Source organism: Typopeltis vanoorti, chromosome 4 (assembly GCF_054136105.1).
Source record: "Typopeltis vanoorti isolate ZY-2024b chromosome 4, IOZ_Tvanoo_1.0, whole genome shotgun sequence".
In the NCBI taxonomy this organism is placed as follows: domain Eukaryota; kingdom Metazoa; phylum Arthropoda; class Arachnida; order Uropygi; family Thelyphonidae; genus Typopeltis; species Typopeltis vanoorti.
The window spans coordinates 128,446,011-128,461,939 of NC_143552.1; the positions used below are offsets into that span (position 1 = coordinate 128,446,011).

The window sequence follows — 15,929 nt, forward strand, 5'->3', positions numbered from 1 at the left end:
AATGTTCATGATATTGAACACTGTGAATATCTGAATGCATGTTTAAATATTTTTTTCAATAACATGGATGCTTTAAATTTGGAAAAATTAAGTGACTTTTTTAATGGACAATGCAAGATGAATTTTTATTAAAAAATGGATTATAGCAATGAATAAAATACAGTATGGTCAGATAGGTTTATACTTGCATGCAGGAAAATTTATTTCCATTAGATAAAAAAGTTCCCAGTTATGTTTAGTAACCATATGTGAACACACTTTCTGTGCTTAATATTATATTTAAAAACAAACAAAAAAATGACAACAGTTCTTTTAATTCTAATTAAAATGTGGATTTTAGAATACTTCTACATATCTATGATTCAAGATTAAATTAAATTGGATGTGAAGATAAAATATCTGCACCATAGCAAAAAAAAAAAAAAGTTTATTAGAAAGCATTATTTATTAAGATTTTGTTATAAGTGACAAACTAATAAATGTTATTTGTAGTCAGTGTGATGTCTATACCAAACCAAATCATGAGTTCATTTCTAATTCCAATCTCTTCAGAAAAACATCATAGATAGAAGATGATATGTTTTGTTACATATGAGCATTAATGAAATGTTAAACATGTTCAAAACAATGTTTTTTCTAGCTTTTTATCTCTTCTCTTTGCACAAGACAGACACTGTTCCCAATGGTATCTCCCTTCTATTTTCTGCTATGTTAGTCAGGAGAAATTAAAGCCTCGAACTTGGAAACAAAATCATGATTTGGAAAGGCATACACTATTGTGATAAATGGACAAATGTTAAGTCTTTGATATTTTTTTACATTTTTTAAAGCCATAATACAGAAGATTATGTTTATTAAATATAATAACCTAATTTCTTTCATATGTAATATGTCATAATTGTTTCTTCTGAGCAAGATTCTCTGTTCTATATAGAATGTTTCCATAGCAAATGCAATTTTAATCACTAAGCTTGGATATTATCCAAGAATAAGCTTGGATAATAACACAATATTGAAATGTTACAACTGCTATATAAAGAAAAGAATATATAAATATGTGAATAATTTACAAGATTAATCTACAGATGCAAAACATGTACATAAAAAAATACATCCATAATAGCAATAATTCAAAAAATAGATTTAAAAGGCAAATTTAAAAATGATAAAAAAATGCCCTTTTTTAACAACACTCAAAAAAAAATTATATACTTAATTTACATCTCTTTTAACCATTTATTTATTGCTATCTAGATATACTATTTTTAGCGAGCATTATCAAGATTTAGAAAGTCATATCATTATGATATACATTACATAATTTAATATTCATTAAATTCTATTTTTTAAACCATAATAAAGATACACTAATTGATTATTATATTAAAACGATATTTAATACAATAGCATTTTTTAATTAAAGTAATGATGACAACTGATAATGCATCAAAAATTTTAAAGACCCACATATTATATAGAAAATATTTAATAAATTAAATGCATATAGAGATTTATACAATTCACATTTCTACTGGAATGACTCCTACTTTCACTGAAGACTTGGTCAGCAAATTTTGCAGAAACAAAATTAGTCCCAATTATTACTGAGTTTTACACCCATCCTTTTGCTTCCTTAGTTTCTTCCCCTTATCAAGTGAAGCTGTTCGCCTTTGTCCTTGTATAGGCATATATGGTGGAACTGCATTATCTCCATCCTCTTCTCCACTATCATAATATCCATTGTTGATTCCACTGCTAACTGGAGAATTGCCTTTAAGAAATAAACCATGAAATGATATTCAGTAATAAATAAATTTGAATGAAAATATTTAATCTAATCTCTTCTATTATATATTAAGCTACATTTATGGATGAAACAGATAAAACATGTAATTTGTGCTAAAATAAATAAAAATTATAAGTTTAGTGTAATCAACACAAAATTAAGAGTATGATAAGTAAGGTTTACTACACTCCATATTTGTAAAGATCTAGCTTCCCATGATGTTACCCTTAATAAAGCATGAAATTATTTGGGAAGTGTGCTGTGAACTAAAGAATACTTACAACTTAATGAAGCTCTAATTATAAAAATGAGCAACAGTGATTACTTCACATGAAAGTTTTTGTTTCTTTATGCTATGAAACAATATAGTGAAAACAATAATATAATTTCAGTATATATGTAATCAAAAATCCCTAAATGATAATTGCTGTTAGTTTCTCTGGCATTCTTTCCACCTGCAGGTTTTACCTAAATGAAAAACAACAGAACAATCCAATTTGTCAACACAGTGTAGACTGTACCTAAGCATTAAGTACTAGCATCACCAAATTTGATACAGAGCTTAATCTTATAACTGGTTATAAAAGTATAACCATTATAACCTTTTATATTCTTCCTTATAAAAGGAAGAATATAAAAGAAGACACTCCCTATTATAACTTTTGAATTAACTGATTTTCTTACTGAGAAATAATGAATCTAGATCGTTTACATAATATAGTTAAAGAGTAAAGGTAGATTTAGTTTTTCCATTTGTACATCTATTCCTTCCAGCAACCTTTCATTTCTTTCTCTCTTTTTTACATGCAGTCCCTTCTTACATTTTTTGTCTCCATCATTCACTTTATCTAACAGATAAGATTAGGTGTCGATGGTTATTCATGACTTATTTTTAATGGTATTAACAACACTAAATGAACTATTTTATAAAAGGATGTTTTATTAACTGTTTATATTTTGCTGAATTTCATATCAGCATCATCAGAGCACAACACAGCATGTATATGTGACAGTGAGTAAGTGAAACAATACACTTGTAACAGACAAAAGATCTAAAATCCTATTTTGGGGTCCTCTAATGTTGTAAAAATAAAATTAAATTAAATTAAACTTTAAAAAAATTTGCCAAATGAATGCAACCATATTTGTTCAGGTTAGGAGAATTCTTCATGGCCATGGCTGACTCAAAAAATAACCTTTCAGATCTGTAATGACTTTTAAATAGCACATTGGTTTTCTTCCATCTAATCCTGCATGAAGGAGTGTCCAAAAGCATGGTCTGCAAGTCCTGACTTGCCATAATAATGGTAGCAAATGTATTTTTTATGTTCTTCCAGGCAGATGTTAACAGATCTTACTGTCTGCCCATAGTAGATCAAGTCACAGTTGCAGGGAACTTCATACACTCAAGGGTGTGCTAGAGGGTGAAGTTTATCCTTAGGTGAGCAGATCAGAGTTGCAAATTTAACATCAGGTTTGAATATGATGTGAAAGCAATGTTTCATTAGTACTTTGGCTATTTTTTCTGATGTACCTCTCACACAGGGAACAGAAATTTTTTACAAAAGTAGAGGGTTTGTCAGTGGGGGTGGCAAGATATTTGGCTAACCTGTTGGGCAAGTTTATACGTGGGACTATCTGCAAAATTCGATGCAGTAGGAATTTTTTTCTTAACTTTGCATCAACTTTTACAGAGGTCACAAATATTGTATACAGAAGGATACTGTAATTTAACACTGATTGTGGATTTTTGTTATTACGAATTTTGTATATAAGGTTTATATTAACTCTGTAGTTATAATAATTTTGTGATTTGAAAAACATGCAAGTATATATTGAAACAATAGGAATGTTAAACTGTATATTTCAAGGGTAATGTCTCAGAAAGCGGCTCGGCATTTGAAGTGGTTCCGATTTTAGAGAAATGACTTAGAAGCTTAGTTTGTAAGGTAAAGTGGCTTCAAATGTTCGAGCTTAACCTAATGTATGTCTCAAGGACAGTGCAACAAGAGGCAGCGAACATCTAAGGATGACCCGTGTTTGGTAAATAAGATTGTTTTTGTGTGTTCTGTGGGAAACAGAAGTAGTCAACAACTCTGAAGGTCACATCCCCTTTTGGGGAGGAATGTTAGGGGTTCTCAACCCTTAATCCAGGGCCCGCAAAAGGAAGTATAAGAAAGGATCAAGAAAAACTCGAAGGGGGATTCCAGAGGCAGCAGTGGCAATATGTAGTAGGTGGAGGAGACATTACCCTTGAAACTGTATGCAGCAACGCAATGGTAAAATGCCGGTATGCAGAAGCAGAAACGAGGAAGGAAGCGCAGGCTCCTCGTAGTGTCTTGGGATCCAGCATCGCGGACGTGGGTCCATTGGATGTCTGGAGAGAAGTAGGGAGATGTTGAAGGAGAAGTCAAACCATGATATGCATCATGTCCCAGAAACCCTCAACGATGTGACAGCACTAAAAAAAGAAGCCCTCACGAATGTTGAGGTCCAGGATGGAAAAGTAGTCAGTATCAGTATAGTGTGCATCCATTCCCTGGAAATCTTCACGATGTGACGGCGCTAAAGAAAAGAAGCCTGCATGAATTGAAGCCCAGGACAGAAAGGCAGTCAGTATCGGTGTAAGATGCTCCAAGCCCCGGAAATCCTCCAAGATGCAACAGCACTAAAGAAAAGAAGCCCGCATGAGTGTTGAGGCCAAGGACGGAAAAGAAGTCAGTGGAACCAGATAAGAGATGAAAGAGCCAGTTCAGATATATGTGTCAAGAGAAGAACTGTGAGTAAAACCTTTATGTGCATGTTTAACATTGCGGAAGATTGACTGATATTTGGCAGGACATTTAGAGTTAAATTGTGATTATTTGTTCCGACTAAGAGGCTGAAGAATAATCAGTATAATTTAGATATGAGAAACTTGTTGATTGAAATATATATACAGGGTGTTCGGGATAAATTTGACAGTTTCGTAAGGAAAAAGAAAATCTTCTTTGTATCTATTAAATTTAATGAATTGACAAAAAAACATTACAGGCAGAGTTAATTACAATACTATCAACAAGATTTACTCAAAATAACCACCATTAGCATCGATCACAGCTTCAATTCTGCTTCGGAACCTCGAACAAGCTGATGCTACAGTCTCCCTGGGAAGGGCCGCAAAAACTGTTTTAATTTTATCCATTAACTGGGCTTTTGTATTACTGGAAGTGCGATTGGTGTCTTTTTCAACTGCGCCCCATACAAAATAATCCATGGGGTTAAGGTCTGGGGAGTTTGGAGGCCAAACATTTGGACTGGTGAAGTCGTAGAAATTTTCAGACAACCATTTTTGACTTTTCCCAGAGGTGTGGCAAGGGGCCGAATCCTGCTGCCATACATACGGCCTACCATTGGCTACCCTTGTTATCCAGGGCTTGACTACAGTTAGCAACTCCACGAACAAAGCCCGAATTCCAATGCCAGGGTTCTTCAACACCTGTTCCTGCAGATTTGCGAGGAATTATGCTGTATGAACGCAATCAGATCGTCTGCTAGGGATCTTTCTTCTTGCTACATCCTCGTAGTCACCATTGCAAGTCTCTAGTTCATGCCTGATTGTTTTTACTGTATTCAGGGAGCATTGGGCATCAGTCGTAATATCCTTATTTTGATGGCGGGCACGAATCATCATGATACAAGTTATTCTCTTCCATGATTCAGGTGGGTTCCAGCTATCCATCCTTTCTGACATCTTGTATATGAATGAAGAAGGGTCCAAACTTTTAAATGAAGAGAAGTGTGTGTTAATACATGTAACTTACGGAAAAATATAATTAATTATAAATATGTCAAATTTATCCCGAACACCCTGTATATATATTTCAATCAACAGAAATATATTATTTATTCATGCAATATATACGTAGGCTGTTCAATAAGTAATAAGACTATATTTATACAGAAAACAGATTACGTTTGATTGTCATCATTTACATGGTCTTTTTCGAACTACTGTGAGACGCAATGCATTTGTCCCAACGTTGCGTCCGCTTCTTAAACACATGTGAGAGTCCGTTTTTTTGAGAGTTCTGTCAAAGTCACCTCTGCAGCTTTTACACATGCTTTGTTGCTTTCGAAATGGCGGCCTCTTAGTGGTTTCTTGAGCTGAGGAAACAGCCAGAATTCACACGGTGTGAGATCAGGACCGTATGGAGGTGGTAGGATATCTGTGTTGTTCTTCTGCAAAACGTCCACTACACACCAGCAATATGTGGCCTTGCATTATTGTGGTGCAATAAGAAGCCATTCTTCAGCAATGGACGCTTCCTTTTAACATGCTTGATGATAATCGCTGCTGTGTTGATCATTGTCTCTGTGATGGACGTTGAAGGTCTTCCCTCACGTTCAAGATCTTCCACATTTTGCCTTCCTTCCTTAAAAGTTTTATGCCAGCGAAAAACACTTGCCCTCGACATTGCTTCATCGTGGAAAGCTTCGCGTATCATGTTAATAGTGTCCGATGGCGATTTTTGCAAACGCACACGAAATTTAATCGCATGACACTGTTCCAAGGACGCTTCCATTTCGAAGACTGGTCGCACCTCGTAGGCGCACCGATGAGTACTTGCGTTTAGTCATGTGACACTCTGGCACATCAGCCCATATACGCCATCTATCAACCTCTTTTGTTAATACATACAGCAACATTTCTTTATTCTACAGAAATTAATATTGTGATGAGTGGTTTCGCCACAGTAAAATTAGTCTTATTACTTATTGAACAGCCCACGTATATATACTGCATGAATAAATTGGTATTGGGATGGGATATGATAATATTGCTGCATGTTTTAATGTGTGTACAATTATGAGATATCATAATTCTTAGCTTTAGAATTTTTTTGTTTTAGAAGAGCCAATTCATTTAAGAAACTGTATGATTGCATCCTAGTTTAATAAAAATGTTTGTTATGTTAAAGAATGTGTATTCACTGATCCTTAATCCAATGCACTGCTTCTAAAAATATGTGAACCTATGAGCGAAGGTAAATAAGAGTAGCCACGATTGTCAATAACGCTTAAGATAGTTCTAGAGAGATTCTGCAGGTGAATCTTAATTATATTTAATACCCATAAAGGGGAATCTTGGTGGCACAGTTGTAACATTAAATAAATTTTCCAAGGTTCCCAAGATATTAGAAACTAGATAACTGTAGTATCTTAAGAAAAAGTGTAAAATTAGAGTACAGAGCATAAAGTAGATAAAAGTATAATATTACAAAAAGAACAACAGAAAAAACATTTACATATCTATGCTATTGACTATGGGGAATAATATATTTGTGTATTCTTGGTAATCCATAAATGGGGGGTGGTTTCGCATTAACCGGTTTTATTTATTTGATGATTTCTTTTTGGCAGGAAGTCACTTTTTTCAATAATTTGTGGACTTTTTCCCTTTGAGACAGTGGCAATCTTGATCTATAATTTGGTATGTAGAACCCACATAGAAGATCTTGCATTTGGATCTTGCTTTGGAAACATTTGTCACTTACCTTAACAGCCAACACCCCAAAATCCATTTCACAGTAGAAAAAGAATCTAATAACTTTTTACCATTTCTTGACACTTTAGTCACCAGCCTTTCAGATGGATCACCATCTTTTTTCCATTTACAGAAAACCAATACACATACACAGGAAGATATCTACATAAAAAATCACATCACTATCCAGTCCAACAGTATGGCATTTTAAAAACACACAGAGTCAGAACCATTTGTACTAATGATACAGCTCTGTCCACAGAACTCAAATATTTGTGCCACATTTTCTTGGTCAAAGGCTGCCATTCCTACAAAATAGATAAAATACTACACAGCCCCATTACTTCTCCCTCCTCTAATACACAGGAACACAACATTACCATTTTTGTTTCCTATGTCAGAGGTACATCAGAAAAAAGAGCCAAAGTACGAATGAAACATGGCCTTCACACCATATTCAAACCTCATATTAAATTAGCAACTCTGATCTGTTTGCCTAAAGATAAACTTCACCCTCTAGCACACCCTGGAGTGTATGAAGTTCCCTGTGACTTGACCTACTATGGGCAGACAGGAAGATCTGTTAACATCCACCTGGAAGAACATAAAAAATACATTCGTTACCATTATTATGGCAAGTCAGGACTGGCAGACCACACTTTGGACACCCCTTTCACACAGTACTAGATGGAAGAAAACCGATGTGCTATTTAGAAGTCATTACAGATCCAAAAGTTTATTGTTTGAGTAAGCCATGTCTATGAAGAATTTTCCTAACCTGAACAAATATGGTTGCATTAATTTTCTAAAAATTTGCAAGACTTATCTTAAGAGCAACTCCCACATAGTTGTAATAAAAAAAAAAATTTTTTTTTATTTTTCACTTTCTCACTGCTACGTATACATGCTGTGTTGTACTCTAATGATGCTGATTTGAAATTCGGCACAATATAAGCAGTCAATAAAACATCCTTTTCTAAAATAGTTCGTTTGGTGTTTTTAATACCATTAAAAGTAAGTCATGGACATTAATCACTTATATGTCAATGAAGAGCAAGAATCAGGCACACTTAATTGCTGTAGTGTGTTCCCCACAATTTAATTAAAATAGCGTATGTTGTTTTCTTTCTTGTTTTATTATTTTTCATGCCGGCTCTAGAACATAGCATTTAATAGAGCATTAAGTGGGGATATACTGTCTGGCATTCCTCTCTCCTCACTTTCCCAATCACACAGCTGTTACACAATGGTTATTAAGGTGTGGTTTAAGGCCAATTTAGAACGAGTAATTAACACGTACTACAAAGCCAAAAACATATGTGAGAACATACCTAATTAATTTTTATAATAATGGTTCATGCCAGAACTGATGTTTTTGGTTCTGGCATGAACTTATGACATTTAATATAGAAAATTAATGCACATAAATTCCTTACTTTGAGAAAAGCAGTAAAAAATATCATCATCATCAAATTCCTGCCATGTACTCTCAAGGGGTGTACAGGATATGATAGTACTACATGAAAAAAATTACATCATTATTAATTTCCTATCTACAATTTTCCTCCAATCAGTCTGTTACTTGTCAAGACTCCAACATTATCAGATCTTATATTTCTATCGTCTAAGGCACTTTATACCGTATCAATCCACCTATATCTTGGTCTTCCTCTGGGTCGTTTTGCTGCCAACCTGGCAGAGAACACCTGTTTTGCTAATCTTTCCTCGCCCCTTCTGTTTAAGTGACCATACCACCTGAGATTAGCTCTGCTAATGCATTCCTGGATGCTGACAATGTCAAGTTCTTTCCTAATATCCTCGTTTTTAATATGATATTGCCATTGTTGCCATCTGTTCAAACCCCAAATCTTTTGCAGAACTCTCATATCTGTGGTCTCTAGTCTTTGGTCAAGTGTTTTACTTCTGACCCAGCTCTCAGATCCATAAGTTAAAACTGGTTTGAACACTGTCTTGTATACAGCTAATTTAGTGTTTTGACTAATTTCTCTCTTATTCCATATGAATTTATTCAAATGACTTCCTACTACACACAGCTTTATTGATTCTGTTGTCTATTTCTATATTTAATTTACCATCTTCACTAAAAATTGTGCCTAAGTAGCTGAATTGTTTTACTTGTTCCACAGGTTCTCTGTTTACAACACAGTTGACATTTTCAACGATTCTGCCTATTTTCATTGTCTTTGTCTTTTTATTGCTGACCTTCATACCATATCTATTACAACAGCTATTCAATTTAGTCAGAGAATCTTGCAGACTTGTAGCAGATTTATTTAGAAGTATAACATCATCTGCATAAAGCAAAGAGCTGACATTAACATCTCCAATTCTGATATCATGTTTAATACCAGTTTCCTTCATAATGTGATCCATATAGATAATCATATAACAGAGGGAATAATGTACATCCTTGTCTCACATCAGATTTAACATTAAACCATCTTCCTGTACTTCCTTCAATTCTAACTGCTGACTTACAACTCAAATAAAGACTAAGTATTGCTTGATATAATGCCCCATTGACACCATATAACTGCAGTGTATTGAATAGCTTCTCTCTTGACACCTTGTCATATGTCTTTTCCAAATCGACAAAACTTAAATACAGATCTTTGTTATATTCCCATGCTTTCTCGACTATTTGTCGTAAAGTGAAGATCTAATCCTGACAGTCACTATTTGGCCTGAATCCAGCTTGTTCTTCACCAAGCTTTTCTTCCACAATTCTTCTCAACCATTTCCCAAGTATACTTGCATAGATCTTGCCAGGAACACTCAGTAGGGAAATACCTCTGTAATTCTCACATTCAGTTTTATTTCCCTTTTTATATATGGGTACTATGAGAGCTCTACTCCGATCATCGGGAATTCGTCCCTCTGTCCAGGCTTTCTGAACTATGTGGTGCAGCCTCTGTAAGACTCTTATACCACCATACTTCAGCATTTCTGGTCGAATATCATCCACTCCTAATGCCTTTCCACATTTCAAGCCTTTGATGGCTTTTTTTATGTAAAGTATGGAAAAGTATTCCTGACTGCATGCCTGGTCAGTGTTTTTTACCACTGTGCTGTCATCACTGCTTGATTCATTTAGCAGTTTTTCAAAGTAATTACTCCATACTTCAAGGATATCTTTTTCTCCCGTTTTCATGTCACCTTTATCATCTCTAACTCCTTTTACAGCACTCTTTCCTCCATTCCTAAGCTTCTTCAACAACCTCCAGAATATTTTGCCACCTTCTTGAAATTTATTTTCTATATTCTTGCCAAAGTCCTCCCATGACTTTTGATTAGCTAGTTTTACACAGTGTTTAGCATTCTTGCATTTGTCTCTATATTCTCTAAGAGCACAAGCTGACTTGTTTGACAGGAACTTTTGATATGCTTTCCTCTTTTCCTTCACTGCCTCTTTAACTTCCTGTGTCCACCAGGGAGTTCTGATTTTTTTAATCCTTGCACACAACCTCACCACATGCCTCTCTGGCAGAATCAATCAATGTTTCCTTCAGAGTTTGCCACTGAATCTCCAAGGTTTGATTCCTGTTCTCAAACTCTTTCATTTTCTTTTCAATAATATTTCTGTATTTTAGTCTACAGGTCACATCTGAGAGCTGCTCAACTTTTATTCGCTTTAAAACTTTCTTACATGTTATTCTTTTCAATATGAAATTCAAGTTTTATCTTGCTCAAGACTAAATAGTGATCACTTCCAATTTCAAATCCTCTGTACACTCTGGTGTCCTACACCAGGGAGAAAACATCACAATCAACAATAACATAGTCAATGAGACTTTTCTTATTCCTAGCCTCTTCTCTCTATTTGAATTTCTGCACATTTTTATGTTGGAACATGGTGTTAGTAATAACCAGTCCATGTCCTGAGCAGAAATCCAACAGATATTTGCCATTATTATTAGCTTTGCTCTTTTCTCCAAATATTCCCAAAATATTTTTGTATGTCTCACAATCATTTCCTACTCTGCTATTCAGATCCCCAACGAGGACCAACTTTTCATTTTTCATTGTGTCAGTTGCTTTTTCTAAAGCCTCAAAAAATTCCTCCACTTCTACCTCAGTAGAACCTTCTGTGGGACCATAGGCACAAATAAGTCTCATTGTCCAGTTCCCCCCATTCTCATATTTGCCCACATTACTCTACTTGAGACTGCCTGCCATTCAAGAAGATTAGCCTCGTATTTTGTGTTGAATACTATGGCTACTCCTTCTTTTCCTTGATTGTCATTGCCTGAATATAACATTTTGTATTTATTGCTCAGAAAGATCTCACCAGTTTTGGTCTTTTTTGTTTCAGTCACCCCTATTATGTCGATCTGGTACTTATCTAATTCCTCAGCTAGCTCCATTTCTTTGTCATTCAGGCTTCTTACGTTGATAGTACCGATCTGTAACTTTGGTGATGTTGAGTTGGGGTTTGTTTTCAGATTTGTTCCAGTAGCTGACTTTTCGCTGTTCGCCCTGGTTCCCTGGCGAAAACAATGGGGCGCCTTATTTAACTGGATGACACCCCAGCCGGCATGAAATTTTGTCATGTTGTACCATCATTTATTATTTTGGTTTAACCAATAAGAATACAATTTGGTCGGCTAAATCCCAAATTGCCAGCCCATCCTCGTTCGTTCAGTATCCAAGTAGATACCCAACAGGGTGCACCACGAGAAGGTGAGGATTTAGGTCAGAAGCACTGGTCGGTTCTCTGCATTCCTTTCAAGGCTATGTGGAGGTCTCCTCTCAGTTATACAGCTTTGACCCTTAAGCACCCCTCCGCCCCCAGTAAAATATATTTATTTTTAAAAGCTTATACACTATAATGGTTGGCTTCAATGATATCACCTCACTAGAAGTCTGGCCTTTTCCAAACATTATTTGCATCTCAAAAGCAGCACCCATTTTTTTTTTTTTTTTTTTTTTTTTTTTTTTTTTTGCAGTGGCAAATAAAAACTGATAATGACCTGCAAGGCTTTTTATTTTACAAATTATTTTCAAATCTAGCAAAAAATGGACTACTCTTCACTCATTTGTATTATATTTGCATAAGACAACCAAAAAGATTTATGCCGCTCTTTGCAAAGTGAATATTTTGACAAAAATCACATGAAAAAAAAAAAAAAAAATGCAAAAATCAATTAATACCTGGTATGCATAGTTCAGTAAAATAGTGAAAGCAATGATAAAATATGCACTTCAAATTTTTATATGACTCCCATTCACAAAAGGCTGTAAACTTATATACAATAAGGTGTGATCAAAAAGTATGGTGAATGTTAGAATTCAAGAAAGTTTATTAACCTAAATACAAATATACATTAATTTCCTTCAAAATAGTCTCCTTGGCTTGCCACACACTTTTTATCAACATTACAGTCACTTTTTGAAACATTTCTGGAAGATATCTTTCTTTAGTTATTCTTAACTGGTAATTAGTTTACGGAATTAACAATGCATATAAAGTATATTAATTAAAGGTAACTTTAATGAATAACTTCTATATTTCGGCAACGCCACATTGCCATCTTCAGGAACATAAAGATATGGTATGTGCACTCAGGAACTAACACAAAGCAAATGAGGAAGTAAGCAAGAAACTAATAAATTTTTTTTTTGTTCCTAAAGTCCTAATGGTGCCCTCTTGCGGGCTAATTTGGTAGTCTTGGCAGTTGGGCTGAAGTTCTCATAATGAAAGTCTCCCAAATTTGGGGCAGTTTCATGCACCCAAATTTGTTGAGGTTAGGAACGTTTTTTAGAGCTGCTGAAGATTCTTTGAATAATCTTTCGTATTTAAACTTGCTGCGATGAATTATTTTTGTTTTCTTCCAATGAATTTTATGGTGGGTATCTAAGGCATGGTCTGCCAGCCCAGAGCGGCTGTACTGGTGAAACTGGATGTAGTCTTGGTGTTCTGAAATCCTGATATTTGATGTTCTGCCTGTTTGGCCAAAGTAGGACAATTTGCAGCTGCAAGGGACCTGGTATACACCAGGTAGGTCTAGGGGAAGTGGTTGGTCTTTGGTAGAGCAGATAAGGGATGCCAACTTTTTATATGGTCTGTAACAGGAAGTAAGGTCATATTTTTTGAGGATATTGGTTATTTTCTCAGAGGTGCCCTGGATGTAGGGGATGGTGATAGACTTGGTGTAATCTTTATTGTGGAGGGGGGGGAGGGGGAGTTGTGGTTTACAGGTTTTAGTATTTTTTGGATTTTTTTGGGGTTATAGCCATTGGCTAAGAAAGTGTTGAGGATGTGGTTTAGTTCAATAGTCAGGGCCTAGTCATCTGAGCAGATTAATTTTGCCCTATTATATAGTGTTTTTATCACCCCATATTGTTGTGAGGGGGGACTAGTTATTCTTATTTTTTTGTCTGACAAGAACTGTCAAATAAGAAGAGATATGTGGCAAGGAACATTATTGTGATGCAACTGAAACCATTTTCCCACTTTTTGTGATGCGATGCATATTGTTCTACAAAGACACCAGTACCCCTTTATAATATTCAGAGTCAACTGTAGTTTCTTTAGGTATGAACTTTCCCTGGACATTCTCCTTCCGATTGAAAAAGAAAATTACAGAACTTTATAACTGGATTTCAACTGACATGCCCTTTTCAGCTGAGGTGAGTTGGGTATTTTCCATTGTGAACATTGAATCTTAGCCTCAGAATTATAACTGTACACCCAAGATTCTCCCCTGTTACAGCATTTTGGAAAAAGTTCAGATATGAATTTGCATAATCATGCAATTCCAAGGAAATCACTAAATGCTCTCCTTTGGAAAAGCTGTAAAAATGAGCAGAACAAATTTTGCACTCACTCATTTCATGTTCAAATCTTATGCCAAAATGTCAACTGAAAATGAGATGTGAAGATCATCAGCAATTTCTCAAATGGTCAATCTTCAGTTTGATTGAATCATTTCATTCATTTACATAACATTTTTGTCTGTGCACAAATTTGAAGGGCATCCCAGTCATTCTTTATCATCAATTGATTTAAAACTACCGAACCATTTGTAAACAGTCTTGGGCATGACAGCACCATCTCCATAAACTGCTACTAACATTTCATGAATTTCTGATGATGCACTCCTATCCCATTTAAAACAAAATTGTATGTTCACTCGTTCATGATTACCAATTTCTATTTTTGCAACAATGATGCAAAGAACAGGTACACAGCACAGTGTACTGTATTTATAACTAAGTGAGTGAACTCAAACTTGAAACTCATTGTGTGTCTGACACACAGATATGTGATCATGTGATTCCTCTAAGCTTCGCTCTCCTCCGATAGAGAATATGTCTATGTTCTGTTTTGATAACACCTCATATATTATCACTGTGGGTGGGCTAAGGATTTTTCCATTTTTTATTAATTATATATTTCTTGTATTTTTTTTTTATTATTATTAAGAGAGACCTCATGGACTCATTCAGGGAGGCCACATATCACCCTCACCAGCTCACACCTTTTCTTGAATTCATTCACACTTCCTGCACTCATAACATCCAAAAGGCAATCCATTCTAGTCGTGTACAACTCCATGAGAGAAAAATCTGGCTCTCACTTCACTCACCATATCTTCACTGTATTCATTCTCGACTTCCATGAATCCTTTCATCATTTCTCTCAAACCTCCATAAAATGAAATATCCCATCTGCTAGTATTTTGTATAACCCTTTCAGAAGTTTATTAAGATTTAATCATATCATCCCTCTTTCTTCTGTTTGCTAATGCATATCAATCACAAATTCTCAATCTGTCTTCATAAACTGTATTCCACAATCCCAATATAATCTTTAACACACTCCTTTGCATCCTCTCCATGGAAATCAGGAGACCAAACCTGCACACAGTAGTCCAAGTGAAGTCATATTAAGGCCTTGTAAAGAACAAAAATTATTTCCGTATCCTGACATGTTAAGATTTGTTTTAGCATTGCAATTATCCCCTGAGTTGTATTTACAATCTTTGCTATATGTCTCTTGATCTTCAACATCCTATTTATTAAAACTCCAAGATCAAGCCTGATCAATTTCTTCTAGCATAATCCCATCAATATAATATGTCACTGGATATCTCATTATAACAAAGTACTTAATTTACATTTACTAACGTTGAGGTGACAGCTAGTTTCACATGCTCATAATTCCAGCCTACTGGACTTTGAAAAAGCATTTGGCAGTATTCCACATGGAACTCTGTTGCATAAATTGGAGCAAATGGGAATGAATCTGAAGTGGTGATATGGATTAGAGAGTGGCTAATGAACAGATATCAAAGAGTGGTTTATGAAGGAGTTGAGACCATAAGAAGCAGGGTGACAGGGCTCAGTACTTGATCCTCTGTTGTTTAATTTGTACATTAATGATATTGGACATACCGCATTTTCCAGTATATAAGACACACCCAAGAAATTTAATACAATTTTCTGGAAAAAACCTAAACTTTAAACCATTTCAAAATTGTAATTTTTTCGATGTTGAATCACATATTTATGAAAAGAAATGATTTTGTCTTCATATTCTTTTGGCATTTTTTGACTGATTTTTGTTTTTGTACGCATACAAAGTCCACTGTG

At 35.0% G+C, this 15,929-nt stretch overlaps 1 protein-coding gene across 1 annotated transcript in view; it reads right to left on the minus strand.

The window, feature by feature from the left end:
* Window positions 1-1,601: 1,601 nt before the first annotated feature.
* Window positions 1,602-15,929, minus strand: part of LOC150107669 (uncharacterized) — a 226,910-nt gene continuing 212,582 nt past the window's right edge. Inside the window, exon 12 of the mRNA XM_090392164.1 lies at window positions 1,602-1,771. Within this exon, the coding sequence (XP_090248290.1) occupies window positions 1,602-1,771 (170 nt within the window). The remainder of the gene's footprint in view (window positions 1,772-15,929) is intronic.